This window comes from Hyla sarda, chromosome 2, assembly GCF_029499605.1.
Source record: "Hyla sarda isolate aHylSar1 chromosome 2, aHylSar1.hap1, whole genome shotgun sequence".
NCBI classification, from domain to species: domain Eukaryota; kingdom Metazoa; phylum Chordata; class Amphibia; order Anura; family Hylidae; genus Hyla; species Hyla sarda.
Window position 1 is genome coordinate 311,322,912 of NC_079190.1, and position 23,945 is coordinate 311,346,856.

At 41.5% G+C, this 23,945-nt stretch overlaps 1 protein-coding gene across 8 annotated transcripts in view; it reads right to left on the reverse strand.

The window, feature by feature from the left end:
• The window catches only part of ANKS1A (ankyrin repeat and sterile alpha motif domain containing 1A), an 836,994-nt gene that overhangs the window by 776,526 nt on the left and 36,523 nt on the right, over positions 1-23,945 (reverse strand). For all 8 annotated transcript variants that reach the window (XM_056557673.1, XM_056557674.1, XM_056557675.1 and 5 more), the window contains exon 2: positions 23,672-23,755. In XM_056557673.1, the coding sequence (XP_056413648.1) occupies positions 23,672-23,755 (84 nt within the window). The remainder of the gene's footprint in view (positions 1-23,671; positions 23,756-23,945) is intronic.

The following is a 23,945-nucleotide window of genomic DNA, read 5'->3' on the forward strand; positions in this document are numbered from 1 at the left end:
GAGAATAAGATATGGTGTTACAGTAGAATACTAACTGAAGCTTTGGAGGTGACTGGAGGATAAGATATAATAGAATAGCGAGTGCAACTTTGAAAGGTAAAAGGCTCCTAAAAGGCTTGCGGAGCTACACTGTTTGTGTAACTCATTAAAGTCAATGGGAGTTACATAACTTGCTTAAAGAAGATATCCCATGCGGCAAAGAAAAAAAAAAAAATACCTAGCCATTCCATAGTATATTCACCTACCACCTCTCTGACATGTTTGTGATTTTTTTTCCGTACCCCATTCACTGGCTATTTTCCAGTTACTTCCTGGTTATGGTGGCTATCCCTGTGATCTCAAAGACTACATTTCCCTGCATGCACTGCTCACATTTCCTGCTCTCAGCTGCCTGAGCATAGAGCTTGTTACCACCCCTAACTTATGTTAGCCACTCCCACAGCTCTGCTAGCTCACTCCCACATAACACTGAGCTCCAATCATAGCCCTATACAGCAGGGTGGCCACGAGGAAACAAAATGTAATCTCAGTGCTCAGAGAGAGGGACCCTGGAGTTGAAGCAGCAGTTTTACACTGTAAAATCACTCCCTCCCCCTCCTCCTCCTCTCAGTGAAACAGCTTTACAGTGGCACAATCACCTCCCCCCTTCTCTGCCCTGCACTCCTCTCTCCCCAGTGCTCAGTGTGACAGCCCTACGCTGGCAGCTCCCTCCCCTCCCCTCCCCTCCCCCCTCTCCTCCGTTCTCAGTGTAAAAACATTAGCAAGGAGAGGGGAGAGAATCAGCCTGTTTGCTGGGCCTGCTATGATCTGAATCAGCCGGAATATAGGCAGTGCTGCTCAGCCAATCACTGCAGAACAGAGGGAGGACAGTGTGAATATTCATCAGATGGGAGGGGCTAAGGCCGAGCACAGGGAGCTCTCTGCAGCACAGGGGTTTTCTGGGTAATTGTCACGTCACGGCCCCCGGGATGCTGCTGATAACAGCCTGAATAGGGGGTCGAAAGTCATGAAAACCTGGAACAGCTGAATTTCCTGTCAGACAGAAGAATGCAGAAAAAGCTTGTTTCTAAGCAGCACTGGTAAAGGAAGTGATTTACAAACCTATATAACTTTACCTTCTGCACTAAAAGCTGAACAATTTTTTACTGTGAGACTTGTCCTTTAACTCCCACTAACTTTAATGACGGTTGCATAAACAGAGTAGCTCTGTGAGCCACGCTGTTTGCTGTATTCCGAGTTACACAGAGTAACCATGGGGCTATGCCATTTGGGCAATTCCCATTAAGGTCAATGGGAGAAACGCAAATTGCTTAACTTCCCCATGCCTGCTGCTTTTGGCTTTCCCAGCACCTACAGACACTGCAAACAGCCCGGAGGAGCATGGTGGGATTATCCCTTCATGTTCCGCTCACCCTGCTGCTCCTGCCATCCTCTTCTACTCCTTTCAGATCTGGAAGCCGCTGCTGGTGGTTTAGAGCACTGCAGCATCTTCCAGAGTTCAATATAATGGTAGCCTTCTCCCTAGTTTGTGACATAGGCTGTATTCTGCGCAGGGTCCTGCACCAGAACACAACTTTTTACAAAGTAATGACTCTCATTGAGTTGACCTCCGTCTCAATTCCTCTATTTCTTGTCAGTACCATAGAACAAGAGTGTTGGTGTAAAGTGATGTCATCACTCTTGCTCTAGGTAATGGCTGCCCCCACCAAAAACATTAATAAATACAATAGAAAATAAAGTTACATAAAATAAAAAACAAACTAGCTTAACTTTATATAATCAATTATTTTGTAATTGACACAAAATCATGACCCTTCCCCTTTAACACAAGCAAATGGTCCAGCTCATGGCGAGTCAGACTAAGTAAGTTAGGCAGTGTACAGTGCAAAAAATTCAGCCTATACGAGCTCCAAACAGATATTATAGTTATAGTACAGCATAAGGTATTCTGACATATACCACAGAGTATCTACAGCGTGCCCATAGATACAGACTGAATGTGATTTATTTGTAAAAAAAAAAAAAAAATGTCTGATCTGATTTGTAGCGGCAAGTGTTTAATTTATGGGTCAGTATTGTTTAGTTTACCCCGAATTCCTGTCCGACAAATAAAAGTAGTGAAACAGAATGAACATAATCATAAAAAATTATTATTATTTTTATTTCTACGGGCATGTAGGGCTGGGCGGTATACCGGTTCATACCGAATACCGAAATTTTTGTGCTGCACGATATGAATTTTAACCAGTACCGCAATACCGGTTTGGCCCATCCCCCTCGGGAATGAATGAATCAGCCCAGCGCTGCGAACTAATCATATGTTGCCCGCGAGCGCTGTTCTGCCCCCCCTCCCCCACCAATTATCAGCCCAGCGCTGTCCCCATCGGAGTAAATACTGACATGTCACCGCAAGCACTGATCCTCCTGATCGTTGCGGCCGCCGGCACTGACACTATACCAGTGCTCTTCAACCTGCGGACCTCCAGATGTTGCAAATCTACAACTCTTATTACTATTACTTTTAGCCTTAAGCCCCGTACTTGCCCATATAAGATTTATACTGGGGAAGATAGTGGTAATAGAAGTAATTGTTGTGTATAAAAGTGCAAAGGGGGTACTGTGCAGAAGGAAATTACTCATTTGTTATGACCAAAAAGTGACTGACCGAACTATTGTTGCTGAGGGTTGCATAAGTGACCTGGAAGATGCTATGGTCCTCCTGTCTAAAAGGACTCTAAAAAGCATGCTTAGGATAGGGATTTTCTGAAAGTAAAAGCGGATGGTCTATAAAATAGGATCTGTCGCAATCATTTATGCGCAGTTGAGGTATAAAAAAAAAAAAAAAAAAGCATTCAGGCAACAATACTACTGAATATATGGAAGCCTGGCTGAAAGATTTGTTTGGGTTTGACTGCCTTACCAGAATATATGCCATAGAATGGGCCCATCAGGTCCCTATGTGCCCCTTCCATCAGGGGCCCCGCCAATGTTGGTAAACTTACTGCACTCTCATGACAGGGATGTTATTCTCTGCCTGGGAGCAACAACCAGTTACTCTGAATGGACACATAGTTTGTTTGTTTTTGGGGGGGAGGGAGGCAATGTAAGTGGATGTGAAAGAAAAAAAAGGCTGATAGCGCTAATCATTATTCCATGTTCTACCATGCCCAACAAAAGGGTTGCTATGGGGGAAATTACTTTAAATGGAGCAAAGGAAGCTCCCGGTGGCCAGATCTGGATTGATTCCTTGCCCTCTAGGAATTGCGTTCTTTTTTACCTGCATGCTAGGTCTGGCTAAACAGCTTATGGTATTGTTAGTTACTACAAAACCCTGTCTACACTGGGATACTAGTGGGACTGTATCTGCCTCCTACTAAAGTGTACCTGTTGCCAAGAAAAACTTTTTATATAATGTAGATAATACTATTATATGTATATTTGTAATATATATTGGTTAAAAATTGTGTATATTTTAGGTGAAAAAATGCTGTCCCTGCAGCTATTGTCTGTGTGTCTCTATGAGGAGTCCAAAAACAGGAGGTGAGGGTAGGACAAGCAGGGATTTGTGCAGACTCCTGGCTTGTCAATAATCCTGACATATGAGCCAGGAACATGTTATCGAGCCTCAGTGCACACTGTCCTGCTTTTTCTTAGTGCACAGAGCCCTGCTTGTCCACCATCACTTCCTGCATTTGGACTCCTCATAGAGACACACACGCAATAGCTGCGGGGACAAAAATATACACATTTTTTGACCAGTGTATATTACAAATATACATGTAAAGAAAGGTATTATCTACATTATAAAAAGATCAGTCCTCAGTGTTCCACTCCACAAAAATAAGTGTGTAATGGATATCTGGTAATTGATTCTTAAAATGCCAGTTAGTATTCAAATATGTGTTATTTATTACACAGTAACCAAAGATATATACTAAAACTATCTCTAGAAGTCTGCTTACGCAGGGCCCTTGCGGTGTATAGGCTCGCTTCAGAGATGAATAAAATTACAATTAAAATAGAAACCATATAGTAAAGCGGTTCACCCCTATAATCATATTAATTACAATGTATGTAAAATGAACATTCATACAGTCCTAAAATAATCCTGCAACAGAAAAAATATATATACAATCCTGTAATGGAAATTAGCCTATAACAAAAAATTGTCCTGTAACTGAAATATAGCAAAAATAATGCCCTGCAATGTAGATCCCAAAAGTAAATAAATCCAGATCCTAAGAAAAAAAAAATGATACTAATAATTCAACAGAGTGTAATATACAAAAAACTGGTCCAAAGTGTATCCTCTAAAATAAATCCAATTTGTCATTTCATTTGTAACAAAAGAGGAGATAATTTTGTTACAAATTAAATCACAAATTGGATTTATTTTACAGGATACACTTTGGACCAGTTTTTTGTATATTACACTCAGGGGAAAAAAATGGTACTAATAATTCACCAGAGGATCTGGATTTATTTCCTTTTGGGATTTACATTGCAGGACATTATTTTTTCAGTTACAGGACAATTTTTTCTGTTATAGGCTAATTTACATTACAGGATTGTATATATATTGTTTCTGTTGCAGGATTATTTTAGGACTGTATGAATGTTCATTTCACATACATTGTAATTAATATGATTATAGGGGTGAACCGCTTAACTATATGGTTTCTATTTTAATTGTAATTTTACTCATCTCTGAAGCGAGCCTATACACCGCAAGGGCCCAGCGAAGGCAGACTTCTAGAGATACTTTTAGTATATATCTTTGGTTACTGTGTAATAAATAACACATATTTGAATACCAAATGGCATTTTAAGAATCAATTACCACCAGATATCCATTACACACTCATTTTTGTGAGTGAAACACTGAGGACTGATTTTTTTATACTGCTTCTTTTTTCCCCATCCTTTGAGTGAAGGAAATCAGTTAACCTCGTGTCCCTTAGTGTGAGCTCCACGTCTCTTTTTGTATTTGTATTATCTACATTATATAAAAAGTTAGTTGATGACAGGTACACTTAAAGCAGCAGAGTGTGCTGTACTCTTAGGGATACTGTTTAGTCATATTTCTAGCTACCCTACACTCTGGTACTGCTTGTTATTTTTTTTTTCTTATTGATACACTATGGCAGATTGGCATATTCCTGAGTGGAATTGGGGAATTCATGTTGGTCATGATGACTACCAGTCGTATGGTTTATTATGATCGCATTTAATTTTTTTTCCAGGCACTTCTCAATTAATTAGCATTTTTCAGTTTTCTCCAGTTGCCACTGCTCTGACTCTAGGGTGTACCTTCCACTCCTGTTTTACTTAATAACTGCTCTGATGAGTAACGTCTAATCTGATTGTTATTTTGTAGAATGTCAAGGGGCTGGGAGACCCTTTTAAACGGCATGCTGTTTTTTTTGTTTGTTTGTTTTTTTAAATCAGATATTTTTTTATTTAAGTTTTAACCTTTTTTATACAGCAAAGAAAAACAGAGACCAAATTCCCCAACACCTATCCCACCCTGTCTCCTCAACAACACCACCCACTCTCATCCTCCAACAAAATAGACTCCAGTCCACCAATAGTCCAAATGTGCTGTCCTGTAAAGCGGACAGTAGTTCGACAAAAATAAATCCCAAGTATCACCAGAACAATAAAGATATACGAGGAGACCTAGTACAATGGGGCACATAACCTCATGTCAAAGAGTTAGGGCATAAGGTCTCTTAGCATAAGCAGCACCACCTCCAACATGGAAGACATTACATACAAAAGGAACGCATATTGATGTGGAAGAGATGCAAAAAAAGAGAAGTCCATGAATCTGGAGATTATTAACATTTGACCGCTAAGCGGTCACTAAGACCCTAAATTCCCACCCAATATAAAACTTAACGTTTAATGAGCCAAGATTAAAATAACCTCACACATATTGATCCAAAGTGCATTGATTGGCATGACACTGCATGCTATAGTGAGTGAAATGAAAAGATAGATTGTGGCTGCAGTCCACAATCTATAGTGTGAGACAATTAAAAATCTAACACATTGCCCGCCCGCCCGACGTTTCGCCACAGGCTGTGGCTTTATCAAGGGCTAAGAGGCAAATGGCGTGCAAACAAGCCTTGCAGGGGTTTAAATAACCTCCTGTCTCTGACGTCATTGAAACATGTCACTTCCTGTATTAACATGACATCTCATTGGTTACAATCCCGTGCAGACTATTGATTGATCGCTTCCTGGCCAAATGAAATTTAGACCAGGATGCATCCTGCTATATTCATTTGATTGACAGCATCCTTGACCAACCAGCTGAGTCCATTCATACTTCTGAACTCCTCATTGGTGCCGGAAGCTGTACACGTATGTGCGCCATTAGTCCTGCGCTAACTGATAGATTCCCGAACCTCCGGTATGGACGCATGCGCAGTGCGGATGCGCAAAGGAACGTGCGCGAGTACTTAGTCATATACAGCCACTGCCGGGAAGCTGCGCGACAGACATATGCGCCGGCACTTAGCCGATTTTATTGCATATGGTTCACACATGGCTGTTGTTATAGAAACTGTAATACACAATACAACCACTCATGTGAACAAACGACTGCGCAGCAGAAATACACTAAACTAATTCGAGAACACTAAGTAAGTTACTATCTGGCAATATGGGGCAACTAACCTAGCAACGATGGTATAACATCAAGTCAAGGGAGTATTATTCATAATACCGCTGAAATCGTGTAATCAATAGTAAAGGGGGGGAGCTAATACTCATCTTGTTCTGCATGGGTATAGTCATAATTAATTCATATCATCAACGGAAGTTAATCATGAGTGTAATTAGTAAAAGGCTCATAACGGCTCTTCTATATAGTATCAATTGTAATAAGTGATTCCTGTCCTACAAGAAGGCTGCATAGGTGAAGCCTTCATTCAGTCCATTTGGACTTTGGGATTTTAATCTCCAAATCCATCGGGCTTCTTCTTGAAGCAGTCTGGTGTTAAGATTGCCACGTCTCGGACCCAGTTTACACTGAGTAATGCCACAGAAACGTAATTCAAAGGGAGCATCATTGTGTACAATCCTCATATGCCTAGCAATTGGCGTATCTTGATAGGTATTAATAGTACTTATGTGTTTTGAAATGCGCCTACGCAATTGTTGGACTGTCTTTCCTACATAGACTTTAGGACAGTTGCATGTGGCTAAGTACACTACCCCCATCGTCTGACAGGTGATGAAGTCCCTAATTTGGTATTTCCGATTATCAATCGGATTAGAGAAGGGGTCCAATTGTGGGATCGCGACAAATGGGGATACAATCCAATTCCCAGACAATAACTGATGCTACCAGCGACCAATTGCAAATTTGTAACCTGTCATCCCTAGTTCTGAATGAACATCATTTGTCCGTATTACAAAAGGGGTTATCATTTACCCCTACACCACCTTGTAATATTTTCACTTGGACTAAAGATATAAATTTATTTGGCAGAAAGCTTGCTTTACACAAATTTCACAAAAACCTTGCTACTAACCCTGCTGTGAACAGACAACAAGATCAGCAAGTTGTTACTATGCTAGAACAGCTAGAAGAAGAAAGTGAGACAGGAATTGTCTCAGTTGAAGCTCCCTTCTCTAATCTTAAACCCAAGTCAATTTTCACACCATCCTTGTCACAATACTCTAATATTGATACTTTTGTCAAGATGGTTACACATGAGATCAGTTCCCTAAGGTCAAGGACTCCCCATATTCCATCTAACTTATCTATAGAAGAAATCCGAGCACTTGATGAAATACAACAAAATAATGAGATTGTCTGCAAACCTTCTGACAAAGGAGGAAACATCGTCCTGATGGATAAAAGTTACTATAAGGCTATGGTGATGAGATTGTTGAATGATAAAGATACTTATCGTAAACTTGACCATAACCCACTTCAGGATTTCAATCAGAATTTACGTACAATTTTACAAGAGGCAAGAACAGACCAATTGATAACAGAAGAAGAATTCAAATATCTCTTTAATCCATCACCAACAATAGCCACTTTTTACGCCCTTCCCAAGGTGCATAAACGGAGTTCCCCTATCCCTGGCAGACCCATTGTTTCAGGGTGTGATAATATCACACAAAATATTAGTCATTATGTAGACCAGTTCTTGACCCCCTTTGCTTCCTCCCTTCCGTCCTTTATTAAGGATACCAAGGATACTGTGCAGAAATTACAGGAGATCACATTCCCTCCAGGTACTCTCATAGCTAGTTTGGATGTGGAATCTCTCTACACAAACATCCAACATGAACAGGGACTTAATGCTGTACAACATTTCCTAACTATTAAAGGTCTTCAGTACACAGCACACAATAAATTTGTTTTGACTCTATTACGTTTTCTACTTACTCACAATTTTTTCCTTTTTGATAGACACTTTTATTTTCAGTTGAAGGGCACTGCTATGGGCACTCCTTGTGCACCGAATTATTCTAATTTATTCTTAGGGTGGTGGGAAGACACTCACGTTTTCTCTGACACTTTTCAAGAATTTAATTCTCACATTTTATTTTGGGGTCGTTATATAGATGATATATTGATTTTTTGGGACAGCACTACACAATTATTTCAATCCTTCGTTCAAGCACTTAACACTAATCATATTAATATGCACTTTACTTCTGAAATTCACGATAAATTTCTTCACTTTCTTGACCTCACTATCACTATCGATTCACTTGGTCACATCCACACTTCTATATATCGTAAACCTACGTCAACTAATAGTTTTCTTAATTGGAAGAGTTATCACCCTGTACCATTGAAGAGAGGTAACCCAATCAGTCAATATCTACGAGCCAAAAGGAATTGCTCTGATCCTCTTAAATTTCAAGAAGAATGTGATCTCCTGTATAGACGCTTCACCAATAGAGGTTATCCCAAGAAAGTCCTCCACAAGGCTTTTGCCAGAGCTAGGGCTACTCCAAGATCTGAATTATTACGTGATCACAATTTGGCTAAAGACAATAGTGGCCAAAAGATCATTAGGTGTATCGGTACTTTTGATCAACACAATCAAAAAATCATGAATATACTTAAGAAATATTGGTCTATATTACAGGTGGACAATGACCTTAGGGAGGTGATCTCTACTCACCCCTCTATAACCTATCGTAGAGGACCTAACATTCAAAACCAAATAGTCAGGAGTTTTTATGCAGAGGAGTCTGCATCCAGTTGGTTGAAATCATCAATCCAAGGATCACATCCATGTGGACGGTGCAATTTTTGTAAATACATGCCACGTACAAAAGAATTCTCTAATCCGATTGATAATCGGAAATACCAAATTAGGGACTTCATCACCTGTCAGACGATGGGGGTAGTGTACTTAGCCACATGCAACTGTCCTAAAGTCTATGTAGGAAAGACAGTCCAACAATTGCGTAGGCGCATTTCAAAACACATAAGTACTATTAATACCTATCAAGATACGCCAATTGCTAGGCATATGAGGATTGTACACAATGATGCTCCCTTTGAATTACGTTTCTGTGGCATTACTCAGTGTAAACTGGGTCCGAGACGTGGCAATCTTAACACCAGACTGCTTCAAGAAGAAGCCCGATGGATTTGGAGATTAAAATCCCAAAGTCCAAATGGACTGAATGAAGGCTTCACCTATGCAGCCTTCTTGTAGGACAGGAATCACTTATTACAATTGATACTATATAGAAGAGCCGTTATGAGCCTTTTACTAATTACACTCATGATTAACTTCCGTTGATGATATGAATTAATTATGACTATACCCATGCAGAACAAGATGAGTATTAGCTCCCCCCCTTTACTATTGATTACACGATTTCAGCGGTATTATGAATAATACTCCCTTGACTTGATGTTATACCATCGTTGCTAGGTTAGTTGCCCCATATTGCCAGATAGTAACTTACTTAGTGTTCTCGAATTAGTTTAGTGTATTTCTGCTGCGCAGTCGTTTGTTCACATGAGTGGTTGTATTGTGTATTACAGTTTCTATAACAACAGCCATGTGTGAACCATATGCAATAAAATCGGCTAAGTGCCGGCGCATATGTCTGTCGCGCAGCTTCCCGGCAGTGGCTGTATATGACTAAGTACTCGCGCACGTTCCTTTGCGCATCCGCACTGCGCATGCGTCCATACCGGAGGTTCGGGAATCTATCAGTTAGCGCAGGACTAATGGCGCACATACGTGTACAGCTTCCGGCACCAATGAGGAGTTCAGAAGTATGAATGGACTCAGCTGGTTGGTCAAGGATGCTGTCAATCAAATGAATATAGCAGGATGCATCCTGGTCTAAATTTCATTTGGCCAGGAAGCGATCAATCAATAGTCTGCACGGGATTGTAACCAATGAGATGTCATGTTAATACAGGAAGTGACATGTTTCAATGATGTCAGAGACAGGAGGTTATTTAAACCCCTGCAAGGCTTGTTTGCACGCCATTTGCCTCTTAGCCCTTGATAAAGCCACAGCCTGTGGCGAAACGTCGGGCGGGCGGGCAATGTGTTAGATTTTTAATTGTCTCACACTATAGATTGTGGACTGCAGCCACAATCTATCTTTTCATTTCACTCACTATAGCATGCAGTGTCATGCCAATCAATGCACTATGGATCAATATGTGTGAGGTTATTTTAATCTTGGCTCATTAAACGTTAAGTTTTATATTGGGTGGGAATTTAGGGTCTTAGTGACCGCTTAGCGGTCAAATGTTAATAATATTGGATTCACCCTCCATCCATAGGTCCCCTTTGTTGCATTGAATCTGGAGATGTCCCCAACGTCCATCTAAATTTCTACTTTCCAGGAGATCCTGGTGTTAATTTGTGGGCACTGTAACATTTTCTCAGACCCATCTATGGATATTTGGGTAGTTCAGGATTTGTGGAAGCATTGCAATCCAGTGCGTCGACAGTTTTCTTCCAACTCACGCACACAGGGGTCATTATCCGTAGCAGTGGGTAATGCCACTCTGTTAGTGTATGAGCTACACAAACCCCTCTACTGGTGCAGCTTAATCTAGTCACCAATGTTGGGGAACCTAGCTCTTGATCGCCTCTGATAGCCTTTTGGCTTCAGATACTACTTCTGAAATAGTCTCTGTGGAACTCACTTCTTGACTATTAATAATGGTACCTTTCCTCTGCAGGTGGTTTGGGACTAAAGCATTCCTACAAGGCTTACCAATTCGGAACTTTAGTATCCAGAAGACGTGTTCGCAGGAGAAGAGGGTAAGGTTACAACAAGCCATCTAAGATTTGGAATCTCAATATGTTAGTAATTCTATTGTAGCTTCCAGAGAGGCATGGAAAGCAGTTCAGCGGAATTATACATTATATTTACAGTCCACAGCAATTTTTTGAAAAACAGCAAGTTTTTTGGGAGTGGGAAAGCTCAACAAGGTGTTATTTATATTCAATGTCAATTGGACTCCTCTGGTAAGAAGGTTACTGAAGACAGGGGAATATATATATATTTATTATATTGGATATTTTGTTGTCTTTTAATTTTTACAGAGGCACATATGCTTCCAACACTGTTATCTGATTCAGAATTTGATGCTTACTTAAGCTGTATTCCCCTGCCCTCCTTGATGTCTATCAATGGGCTATGCTGGATTCCCCTCTCTCCATGAAGGAGTTGGCAGTAGTTTTTTGTAGATGCTTCTAATGGAAAGATGTGTTACCTAGCAAAATTATCAGGCGATACATGGGAGGTTGCGTTCCCTGATCTATGCTGGAAGCAATCCTGAAACCTGGGAAGGACCCTCTTTATGCTGGTTCCTATCATCCCAATTCTCAACTCTTTTCTTTATGGGGACCCAGTGGCTAGGGTGCAAGTTAAGGGGCAACTGTCGACTGTATTTTCACTGCAACGTGGTACCCGTTAGGGGTGTCCCCAGTCCCTATTTGCTCTTCGCCCTGGTCATTGAGGCCTTGGTCTAGATTTTAGTAAAGCTTTAAGTCCCACATAGAAGACTTATCAATAAACTACAGTCATTGAGCTTGGACTCCCATACTGTTGAGTGAATTAGGCATTATTACCAGTGGGGTATCTCAGGGATCTGTACTGGGACCAATTTTGTTTAATATCTTCATTAGTAATATTGCAAAAGGTTTCAATGGTAAGGTATGTCTTTTTGCTGATGACACAAAGATATGTAACAGGGTTGAAGTTCTTGGAGGGATATGCCAAATGGAAAAGGATTTAGGCAACTGAAATTCAATGCATCTGGGGTGTAAAAACCCTGAAGCAGAATATAGAATATTTGACAGTCCTGACCTCAGTATCTGAGGAAAGGGATTTAGGAGTAATTATTTTAGAAGACTTAAAAGGTAGGAAGACAAGGTTATAGAGCAGCAGGAAACACTAGCAGAATGCTTGGGTGTATAGGGAGAGGTATATGCAGTAGAAAGAGAGACGTGCTAATGCTGCTGTAAAGAACACTGGTGAGGCCTCTCGGAGTATTGTGCACAGTACTGAAGGCTGTATCTCCAAAAGGATATAGATACTCTAGAGAGAGTTCAGAGAAGAGCTACTAAACTAGTACATGGATTGCAGGATAAAACTTACCAGGAAAGTTTAAAAGACTAACATGTATTGCTTGGAAGAAAGAAGAGAGAGAGGGGATATGATAGAGACTTTTAAATACATAAAGGGAATCAACACGGTAAAGGAGGAGAGCATATTTAAAAGAAGAAAAACTACCACAAGAGGACAGTTTTAAATTACAGGGGCAAAGGTTTCAAAGTAATATCAGGAAGTATTACTTTACTGAGAGAGTAGTGGATGCATGGAATAGCCTTCCTGCAGAAGTGGCTGCTGCAAATACAGTGAAGGAGTTTAAACATGCATGGGATAAGCATAAGGCTATCCTTCATATAAGATAGGGCCAGGGACTATTGATAGATTCAGATTATTGGGCAGAATAGAAGGGCCAAATGGTTCTTATCTGCCGACACATTCTATGTTTCGATTTGGTCTTCTCCTTCTGTTGCGGGGTTAAAGTATGGTGGGCTGGAGGACAGGGTTGCGTTTCATATGGACAATAAACTGTTTTTTATTAATTGGGACAAGTCTGTCCTCATGCCCTTGGACCCTCAAGTACAGGAATTTCAGTTACAGGTGGTCTCAATTATTTGGGTATACAGCTTACTCCAGCTGTTCGGGATTTTGTATATAGTACTCCTCTGCCTTTAATAGATAAAAGTGCCTTAAAAAGGTATCAGTCTGTCTGTCCGGTATAAACTGCCCTTATATGTAGAAGGAAGCGCCAGATCGACTATATTTATATATCAACTGGCTACAGAAAGTTTAACATATTTGTAAATCACTTCTATTAAAAAAATCTTAATCCTTTCAGTACTTATGAGCTTCTGAAGTTAAAGGGGTTATTCAGGAAAAAACTATTTTTTTTTTATATATCAACTGGCTCCAGAAAGTTAAACAGATTTGTAAATTAGAAAAAAACTAAAAAATGGTGCAGCTCACAACCAAAAATCTGAGGATAGTGTGATTAAGTACCGGAACCCACCGGCCAAAATAGTATCAAAATAGAATAAAATATAATCACTCCTCAAAGATTTCACCTACAAAAGGTAAATAATGATACTTCAAGAATTCCAGAAAAGTGTTTTATATTTATATATTTATTTTACATAAAACAGTATAAAATATCCTGGCACTAAATATAGGAATATACCACCACTGGGCCCTAGTGGGGATATTCACACAATATCTGCAATTAGAACATTAATAGTTATAAAAAAAAATACAAAAAATAGCATCAAAAAAAGCAAGTTTTACATCACATATTCTTTATCCCTACTGAAGAAAAGGTTGAGCCAATACTGGCTATAGCACCCTGAAACACGTCTAGGCTATGGATTTTAATTTTATAAGGCACTATAGCATCACTTGGACTTAAACCTAATGTGAACACGGCACAGCGGCATTTGCTGGTTCAGACAAATCAACTTGGATACCTGTCTCTTACACCATTGGTCCGGTCCGAGTCTTTGAACTGTCTCACTGACCTGCTGAAAGCGAACTATCCCCGCCAGGATTCCATCCCCCACAAGGGACGCCTGGATATACCAACACTGCACCTGCTGGTTTACCGCAGAGGGGGAGTACGGCTGGTACACAGACGTGCTATGCCAAACGCACCCCTGAAACAGCGACAGCCCTAACATCGCTGCCCGCACTACTACAGCAAACCATCACAGCAGCATTCATCTGGCAGTCCCAGGATTTGGCGAGATCGCAACATTAACGTCAGTGATACATTTGTTGAAATCAGTGACAGTTTGATATACAGACTGATATTTTGTTATATATTGGAATACAGCATTCCTTTGATTTCAGCTGAGACCGGACCATATATTCATCTATACCAAATTTCTTTTGGACACACCACCTATTGTTTGCAGGTACACTGAACTGTCAGTTGCTGAACCACTAGGTTGCCGGAGTATTGGATTGATGCTATTTTTTGTATTTTTTATAACTATTAATGTTCTAATTGCAGATATTGTGTGAATATCCCCACTAGAGCCCAGTGGCGGAATATTCCTATGTTTAGTGCCAGGATATTTTATACTGTTATTTTATGTAAAATAAATATATGAATATAAAAACACTTTTCTGGAATTCCTGAAGTTTCATTATGCACCATTTGTAGGTGAAATCTTTTAGGAGTGATTATATTTTATTCTAGATTTGTAAATTACTTCTATTAAAAAAACCTTAATCCTTTCAGTACTTATGAGCTTCTGAAGTCAAGGTTGTTCTTTTCTGTCTAAATCCTATCTGATGACACCTGTCTCGGGAAACGCCCAGTTTAGAAGCAAATCCCTATAGCAAACCTCTTCTAAACAGTTTTTCCCGAGACAGGTGTCATCAGAGAGGATTTAGACAGAAAAGAACAACCTTAACTTCAGATGCTAGTAAGTGCTGAAAGGATTAAGATTTACAAATCTGTTTAACTTTCTGGAGCCAGTTGATATATATAAAAAAGTTTTTTCCTGGAATACCCCTTTAAGGTTGTTCTTTTCTGTCTAAGTGCTCTCTGATGACACGTCTCGGGAACCGCCCAGTTTAGAAGAGGTTTGCTATGGGGATTTGCTTCTAAACTGGGCGGTTCCCGAGACATGTGTCATCAGAGAGCACTTAGACAGAAAAGAACAACCTTAACTTCAGAAGCTCATAAGTACTGAAAGGATTAAGATTTTTTAATAGAAGCAATTTACAAATCTGTTTAACTTTCTGGAGCCAGTTGATATATATATATAAAAAAGTTTTTTCCTGGAATACCCCTTTAAGCCTCAGGTTTTGTACACCCTGCAGAACTCACCAGTCTGGATTGCGATGTCTCTTATCACTAGAATTCAATTGCCCAGATTTATCAAACTGTGAGAAAATTGTTTAGTAATTTTCCCGCAGCAACCAATCACAGCTCAGCTAATGAACTGAGGTAAAGTGAAAGTTGAACTGTGACTGGTTGTTGTGGGAAAATCACTATTATTTTTTTCTCACACACTTTGATAAATCTGGGCCAATGTCTTTTTCTTTAATCAGTTGCACAAATCACCAGAGAGCCAACTCAAGAGACTGACACCAGGGTCCATTTCCCCCCTGCAATCCTCCATCCTGCAGTCCTATGTGTTCGTTCCTGCACTTCACCTGTTCAACATGCCGAATAAAGTGTGAACAGTCTTCAAGCTTATTAAATGGTGAGTGCGGCATTTTTTTATTTCATAAGTTGGTATGAGGTTGGTATGGGGTATGTATGAAAGGGGGGGGGGGATTTCTTTGTATGAAAACTTTTTGAAAATATCAATAAAACAAATTATTAAAGCAGAAAATATTTTTTTCATTCGATATCTTTTAATAATTTGTAATGATTGTTGACTGAAAAAAAAAAGTATGAAGATATAGGACTTTACTGTAGGAGCAAAATAGACATATTGGGGTGCAAGAAGATAAAACAATGGGAAGCATAGAAGTAGATGGCATATATGCAGGGATGTGGAAATTTTATCGCCCGATGCCCGGGACATGCAGTTCCGAGCGCCGGGCAGGTGAATTCTTCAAGCATTTAGCCCTGCTTCGGGCAAGCAAGGCTAAATGCCTAAAGAATTCACATTTAACGGGGCAATCGATTTTGCCCTGTAACTAAACTCCTATAGACTGCAGCTGTGCGCTGCAGCCTATAGTGAGCCGCGCAGGACGTCAGCATTCAGGCATAGGCGCGTGCGATGACATCACTCATCGCGTGCCCCTACGTCCGGACCGAAGATGCGGTCCAGTAACAACAGTGACCGCCGAGCCCCTGAGCCTGCCGGAGTGAACATAGGGCCGGAGGACAGGTAGCAGGGGATCAGAATCAGGATACAGGAGAGGACGGTTGGGCTGAAATATAATGACACGGGGCATTAGAGAATGGCGCAGGGGGGATATAATGACGCAGGGGTCATCAGGGGGGATATAATGTGCAGGGGGCATCAGAGGGAGGGGAATATAACGACACAGGGGTCATCGGGGGGGGGGATATAACGACACAGGGGTCATCGGGGGGGATATAACGACACAGGGGTCATCGGGGAGGGGAATATAATGACACAGGGGTCATCGGGGGGAATATAATGACACAGGGGGCATCAGAGGGAGGGGAATATAACGACACGGGTCATCGGGGGGGGGGGGGGGGGAGATATAACGACACGGGTCATCGGGGGGAGATATAACGACACAGGGGTCATCGGGCGGAATATAATGACACAGGGGTCATCGGGGGGGGGGATATAATGACACGGGGCAACGGGCTGGGATATAATGGGGCAGGGGGATCAGAGGAAGGGGGGAATATAATGTCGCAGGGGGCATGGAGGGTGGAATATAATGACACACGGGTCATCGGAGAGAGATATAATGGCACAGGGAGCATCAGAGAGGGGGGGGGTAACATAATGGCGCAGGGGGCCCTACTTGATCCCTACCTGATAAAGGGACATAGCTACCTGAAGGGGGGACTACCTACTTAAAGGAATACTGTAGTGCAAAAAACGTAACCCCATAAGTGATAGATTGGGTGGGACAACACCCCCCTTCCCCATCTCTTGCATGAGGCCCCAGCAGACAGCATGAAGGGAATGTTCCATCCATGCATGTCACGGCTATAGGATAATTGGGGCGGGGTCAGCCGTGGCATCATGCGGACAAGCCCCCACTCCTGCTGGGGTCCCTTAGAAGAGAACGGGGGAGGGGTTTTCCAGCGGTCAGGATATGTTATTTTGCAATGCAGTATTTCATTGATGGGGCGGACTTACTTATTGGGGACCCTATCCACTTAATGGGGTCACAAACTGGTCTGCCTATCAAGTTTTAATTAATAAGACCTTATTCACATACTATTTGGGTTTTTATGAGGGACTTTTATGAGGATTTTTATGAGGGACACTTGTCCCTCATAAAAATCCTCATAAGAGTCATAACAGTGGGAGATGTTAGGTTGCGGAAGCTGCATATACTGTACACTTACTAGCAACTTTATTAGGTACACCAGTTCAATTGCTTGTTAATGCAAATAGCTAATCTGTCAATTACACTGAAGCAACTCAATACATTTGGGCATATAGATGTGGTCAATACCACTTGGAGTTGAAACTGAGCATCAGAATGAGGAATAAAGAATTTCAGTGACTGTAAACATGGAATTATTGTTTGTGCCAGAGAGTCTGGTCTGAGCATTTCAGAAACTGCTGATCTATTGGAATGTACAACCATCTTTAGGATTTACAGAGAATGGTCTGAAAAAGAGAAAATATCTAGCGAGCGGCAGTTGTTAGAACAAAAATGCCTTGTTGATGTCAGAGGAAAATGGGCAGATTGGTTTGAGATCACAGAAAGGAAACAGTAACTTAAATAGCCACTTAGTACAACTAATGTATGCAGAATACCATCTATAAAAGCACAACATGTCAAACCTTGATGCAAATGGGCTACAGAAGCAGAAGACCACACCTGTTGTCACTCAGCTAAGAACAGGAAACTCATTCAGGCAAATCATAATTTCACAATGGAAGACTGGAAGAACCTTGTCTATTCCATCTGTGACAATCAGATGGTAGGGTGAGAATTTGGCATAAACCACATGAAAGCATGGATCCATCCTGCCTTGTATCAACGGTTCAGGCTGGTGATGGTGGTGTAATAGTGTGGGGAACACACTTTGGTCCCCTTCGCACCAATTGAGCATTGTTTAAACAACAGCCTACTCAAGGTACTGTTGCAGACCAAGTGCAACCCTTTATGACAACAGTGTACTCATCTTCTGATGGCTACTTCAAGAAGGAGAATGCACCATGTCACAAAGCTCCATTCATCTAATTTCAAAATGATTTCTTAGACATGAAAGTGAGTTCCAATGTATAACTTTCCAAAGAGCATGGGAGATGGGAATGGGAGATTTGCATCATGAATGTGCAGCCGAACGAAAAATCTGCAGCAACTGTAATGCCATCATGTCCATATGGGCTCAAATCTCTTAGGAATGTTTCCAACACATTGTAGAAGGTATGTGAAGGTATCTGAATGCAAAGTGGGGTCCAACCCAGTACTAGCAAAAGTGTATGTGGTTAATGAGTGTATACCTGGGAGCTTCACAAGTATTAGAGCTGGCGCGAAATGTGTAAGGCTGGGTCCACACTACGTTTTGTCCCATACGGGAGCGCATACGGCAGGAGGGAGCTAAAACCTCGCGCTCCCGTATGTGACCGTATGCGCTCCCGTATGCCATTCACTTCAATGAGCCGACCGGAGTGAAACGTTCGGTCCGGTCGGCTCATTTTTGCGCCGTATGCGCTTTTACAACCGGACCTAAAACCGTGGTCAACCACGGTTTTAGGTCCGGTTGTAAAAGCGCATACGGCGCAAAAATGAGCCGACCGGACCGAACGTTTCACTCCGGTCGGCTCATTGAAGTGAATGGCATACGGGAGCGCATACGGTTACATACGGGAGCGCGAGCTTTTAGCTCCCTCCTGCCGTATGCGCTCCCGTATGGGACAAAACGTAGTGTGAACCCACCCTAAGCAAAGCTATCAGCTCACCTGGAGCCACTCCCTGGTTGCTCTGGAAGAGGTGGCTGGTGCACTTATCCCATACACTACAGGCATGAATGGAGGGAGAAGAAAACCTTATACTAACCTCAGCAGCACTACAGTGCTAAGAACAAGTGGGAATATGGCTGAGAGGGTGAGAATCAGGCACATGACAAGGACAGGCATTTATTTGCCATTTTGAAATTTTAAGTTCCTACCCATCTGACAATTTAGAGAAATAGCCAATGACATAGGGACATAGCAATAAAATAAAAAGCAGGATTGGAATCAGAAGCTATGAAATGGTATAATGTTTTTTTTTAAATAATTCTGGATATTAAAGAGTACCTGTTGTGATCTTGTTCAATTTTATAATCCTCCCAGGACACTGCCCCCCATCATGATGAACCCCCCTTCAGCCTTTATTTTTATCATTTTTTAGTTTCCTTCCTTGATATTGCTCTGTATTTTCTGCTCAGTCTCAGTTAGATTCACAGACTGAAAAGGGGCATTCTTTGTGCAAGAGATTGGGGTGGGGGGGTGCTCTGGACAAGTAGGAAGACACCAAGTGGCAGCTTTTTTAAACACAAATAAAAGATTGAAAATGTAATTTTAATTAAATTTTTTTAACCTCTTAAGGACCAAGCCCATTTTCACCTTAACCCCGTAACGACCACGGACGTAAATGTACGTCCTGGTTTGGCGGGACTTCCCGCACCAGGACGTACATTTACGTCCTGTGTATGACCGCGAATATCGGAAGGGTGCTCGCATCATGCACGCCAGGTTCCGGCTGCTAGCAGCAGCCGGAGACCCCTGCGGATGTCCGCCATTAACCTCTCAGATGCCGTTATCAATACAGATCACGGCATCGGCGGCATTGCGGTACTTTGATTGGATGATCGGATCGCCAGCAGCGCTGCCGCGGCAATCCGATCATCCAGCATGGCGGCCGGAGGTCATGCTGGATGATCGCCATGCTGGATGATCGGATCGTCGAGGCAGCGCTGCGGGCGATCCGATCATCCAATCAAAAAACCGCAATGCCGCCGATGCCTGGCTCTGGCCGTCTCCCGGAGTCTTCTGCTCTGGTCTGCGATTGAGCAGACCAGAGCAGAAGATCACCGCTAATACTGAGCAGTGCTGTTTCCTATGCATATGTCCCCTATGGGGACATAAAAAGTGTAAAAAAAAAAGTTGAAAAATGTAAAAATAAAAAAAAAGTAAAAAATAAATAAATAAATAAAAAAGTGAAAAATCCCCTCCCCCAATAAAAATGAAAATTGTCTGTTTTTCCCATTTTACCCCCAAAAAGCGTAACATTTTTCTTTAAATAAACATATTTGGTATCGCAGTGTGCGTAAATGTGTCCAAACTAGCAAAATATAATGTTAATGATCCAGTACGGTGAATGGCGTAAACGTAAAAAATTAAAAAAGTCCAAAAATGCTGCTTTTTTGTCACATTTTTTTTTTTTTTTAAATGATAAAAAATTGATCTAAAAGTTTTGTATATGCAAATGTGGTTTCTAAAAAAAAAAAAAAAAAAAAAAAAAAAAAAGTATAGATGACAGCGCAAAAAAAAATTAGCCCTCATACCGCCCTATATACAGAAAAATGTCAAAGTTATAGGTGGTCAAAATAGGGCGATTTTAGATTACTGATTTTGTACAAAAAGTTTTAGATTTTTTTAAGCGGTACAAAAATATACAAGTATCTAGCCATGGGTATCATTTTAATCGTATTGATCCATAGAATAAAGAACACATGCAATGAGCATTTACACCCCACAGATCTATGGAAAAGTGGGCTGAGCAAATGGAAAATAAAATTTTTCATTTTCACTGACTACTGTTCCAAAATTCTGTCACCTGTGGGGCATAAATGCTCACTGTACCCCTTAAAACATTACGTGAGGAGTGTAGTTTCCAAAATGGGGTCACATGGGGGGGGGGGGCCATTGTTTTGGCACTATGGGGGGGCTTTGTAAACACACGTGGCCTTCAATTCCAGACAAATTTTCTCTCCAAAAGCCGAATGGTGCTCCTTCTCTTCTGAGCATTGTAGTTGGCCTGCAGAGCACTTTACATCCACATATAGGATATTTATATAAGTGGGGTTACAAATTTTGGGGGGCTTTTTTTTCCCTATTTTCACTTGTGAAAATGAAAAATTTAGGATCACACCAGCATTTTAGTGAAAACATTTTTTTTTTTTTTTCTAATTTTTCCATCCAACTTTAACGAAAATTCGTCAAACACCTGTGGAGTGTTAAGGCTCACTATACCCCTTTGTTAAGTTCCGTGAGGGGTTTAATTTCCAAAATGGGGTCATATGTGGGTATCTATTTGTTTGCGTTTATTTCAGAACCGCTGTAAAATCAGCCACCCCTGTGCAAATCACCAATTTAGGCCTCAAATGTACAGTGCGCTCTCACTCCTGAGCATTGTTGTGTGCCCGCAGAGGATTTCACACCCATATATGGAGTATTTCCGTACTCGGGAGAAATTGCGTTACAAATTTTGGGGGTCTTTTGGGGGCAACACCAGCATGTTAGTGTAAAAATGTTTTAAATGTTACACTAACAGGCTGGTGTAGCCACCAACTTTTCCTTTTCATAAGGGGTAAAAGGAGAATAAGCCCCCCAAAATTTGTAGTGCAATTTCTCCTGAGTACGGAAATACCCCATATGTGGCCCTAAACTGTTTCCTTGGAATACGACAGGGCTCTGAAGTGAGAGAGTGCCATGCACATTTGAGGACTAAATTAGGGATTGCATAGGGGTATTCTACGCCAGTGATTCCCAAACAGGGTGTTGCTGAACTCCCAGCATGCCTGGACAGTCAGTGGCTGTCCGGAAATGCTGGGAGTTGTTTTGCAACAGCTGGAGGCTCTGTTTAGAAACACTGCCGGACAATATGTTTCTCATTTTTATTTGGGGGGGGGGGGGGGGGGAAGGGGACAGTGTAAGGGCGTGTATATGTAGTGTTTTACCCTTTATTATGTGTTAGTGTAGAGTTTTTAGGATACAGTCACACGGGCAGGTTTACAGTGAGTTTCCCGCTAGGAGTTTGCGCTGCGGTGAAAAATTTACCAAAGCTCATACTTGAAGCAGGAAACTCACTGTAAACCTGCCCGTGTGAATGTACCCTGTACATTCACATGGGGGGGGTAAACCTCCAGCTGTTTCAAAACTACAACTCCCAGCATGTACTGACAGACCGTGCATGCTGGGAGTTTTACTTTTGCAACAGCTGGAGCAACACTGGTTGGAAAGCCTTCAGTTAGGTTCTGTTATCTATATTCAGTATTTTCCCCATCAGTTTGCCTCCAGCTGTTGTAAAACTACAACTCCCAGCATGTACTGATCGCCGAAGGCCATGCTGGGAGATGTAGTTATACAAAGGTTGGAGGTACGCAACTACATCTGGAGGGCTACAGTTTAGAGACCACTGCACAGTGATCTCCAAACTGTGACCCTCCAGCTGTTGCAAAACTGCAAATCCCAGCATGCCCACACAGCAAACAGCTGTCTGGGCATGCTGGGAGTTGAAGGTTTGCAACATCTGGAGGGCTACAGTTTAGAGACCACTGTATAGTGGTCTCAAACTGTAGCACTCCAGATGTTGCTAAGCAACTCACAAGCTTTTTGTAGGATCCAGGGAGCCGCATCGCCGTCCTCTTCTGCCGCTGATCGCCGCCGCCGATAGGTAAGTGGACTTCAGCGTCCTTGTCGGTTCCCCCGTTTTGCCCAGCCTATTGTGGGTGGGCAGAACGAGGAAACCAAAAGTTAACACCCCCCTGATCTGCTATTGGTCGTTGCTTCTTGATGACAAATAGCAGGGATAAGAGGGGTGGCATCCCTGCCACCTCCCTCCTATCCCTTCAGGGGGATTGTGGGTGTCTTTTTCCGGGTAAATGGGTCACCATAGACCCGTATGACCCGGGATCGGCGCAAACCGCCGCTCTGATGACGACCCCCCCCGAAATTCTCATGGGCGTACAGGTAAGCCATTTGTCCTTAAGTGCCAGCGATCAAGGGCATATCCATACGCCGGCGGTCTTTAAGGGGATAAAGTTCATTAGAAAAAAATATATATTTTCCATGAAGGAAAGCAATAGCAAAAATTGGTTTTAATGACCATGCCCATTAAACTATTCTACATATTAAATGGGCACTGTCAAATTCAAAAACATTTTATATGTTGTTACTGATGAAGTTTAAAGACCTTTTGTAATATGGTTGTTGAAATTTTTGGGAATATTCAATATAGAAAATGGCTCCTGAAAATCCCACCACTAGGGGACCGCATAGCTACTAGAACACTAACTAGCTTTGCAGCAGCATCACGCTTGTCCACGAGTCTTATTTTCTTGTGGGATCTAACAAGTACGCTTTATGGCAATGCAGAAAATATAATTCTTAATACATGGGTGAAGCAGCTCCAGATGAGTCCTTTTAGAGAGTTTTTTTCTCCATTTTTAAATAGAAAGTAAAAGACAAGCAAAACTTACTTGTGACCATTTAAAGCAGCATGATGTAAAGGAGTATATCCTGAGCTGTCTACACAATTCACATTTGGTCCTCGCCAGATTGTACTGAAAGGAAGAAGAGAGAATGTATTACAATAACAACATACACAATACAGAATTTATATTAGGAGGCAAAGCAAAAAAGTTAGAGATAGAAATCAAAGGGGAAACACCAGCTCCTTTTATGGTGTTTTCTTCTGGAATTTTCTGCAAATATTGTGGTGTTTGTTTTATTCATACCTTTAGGCACTTTATT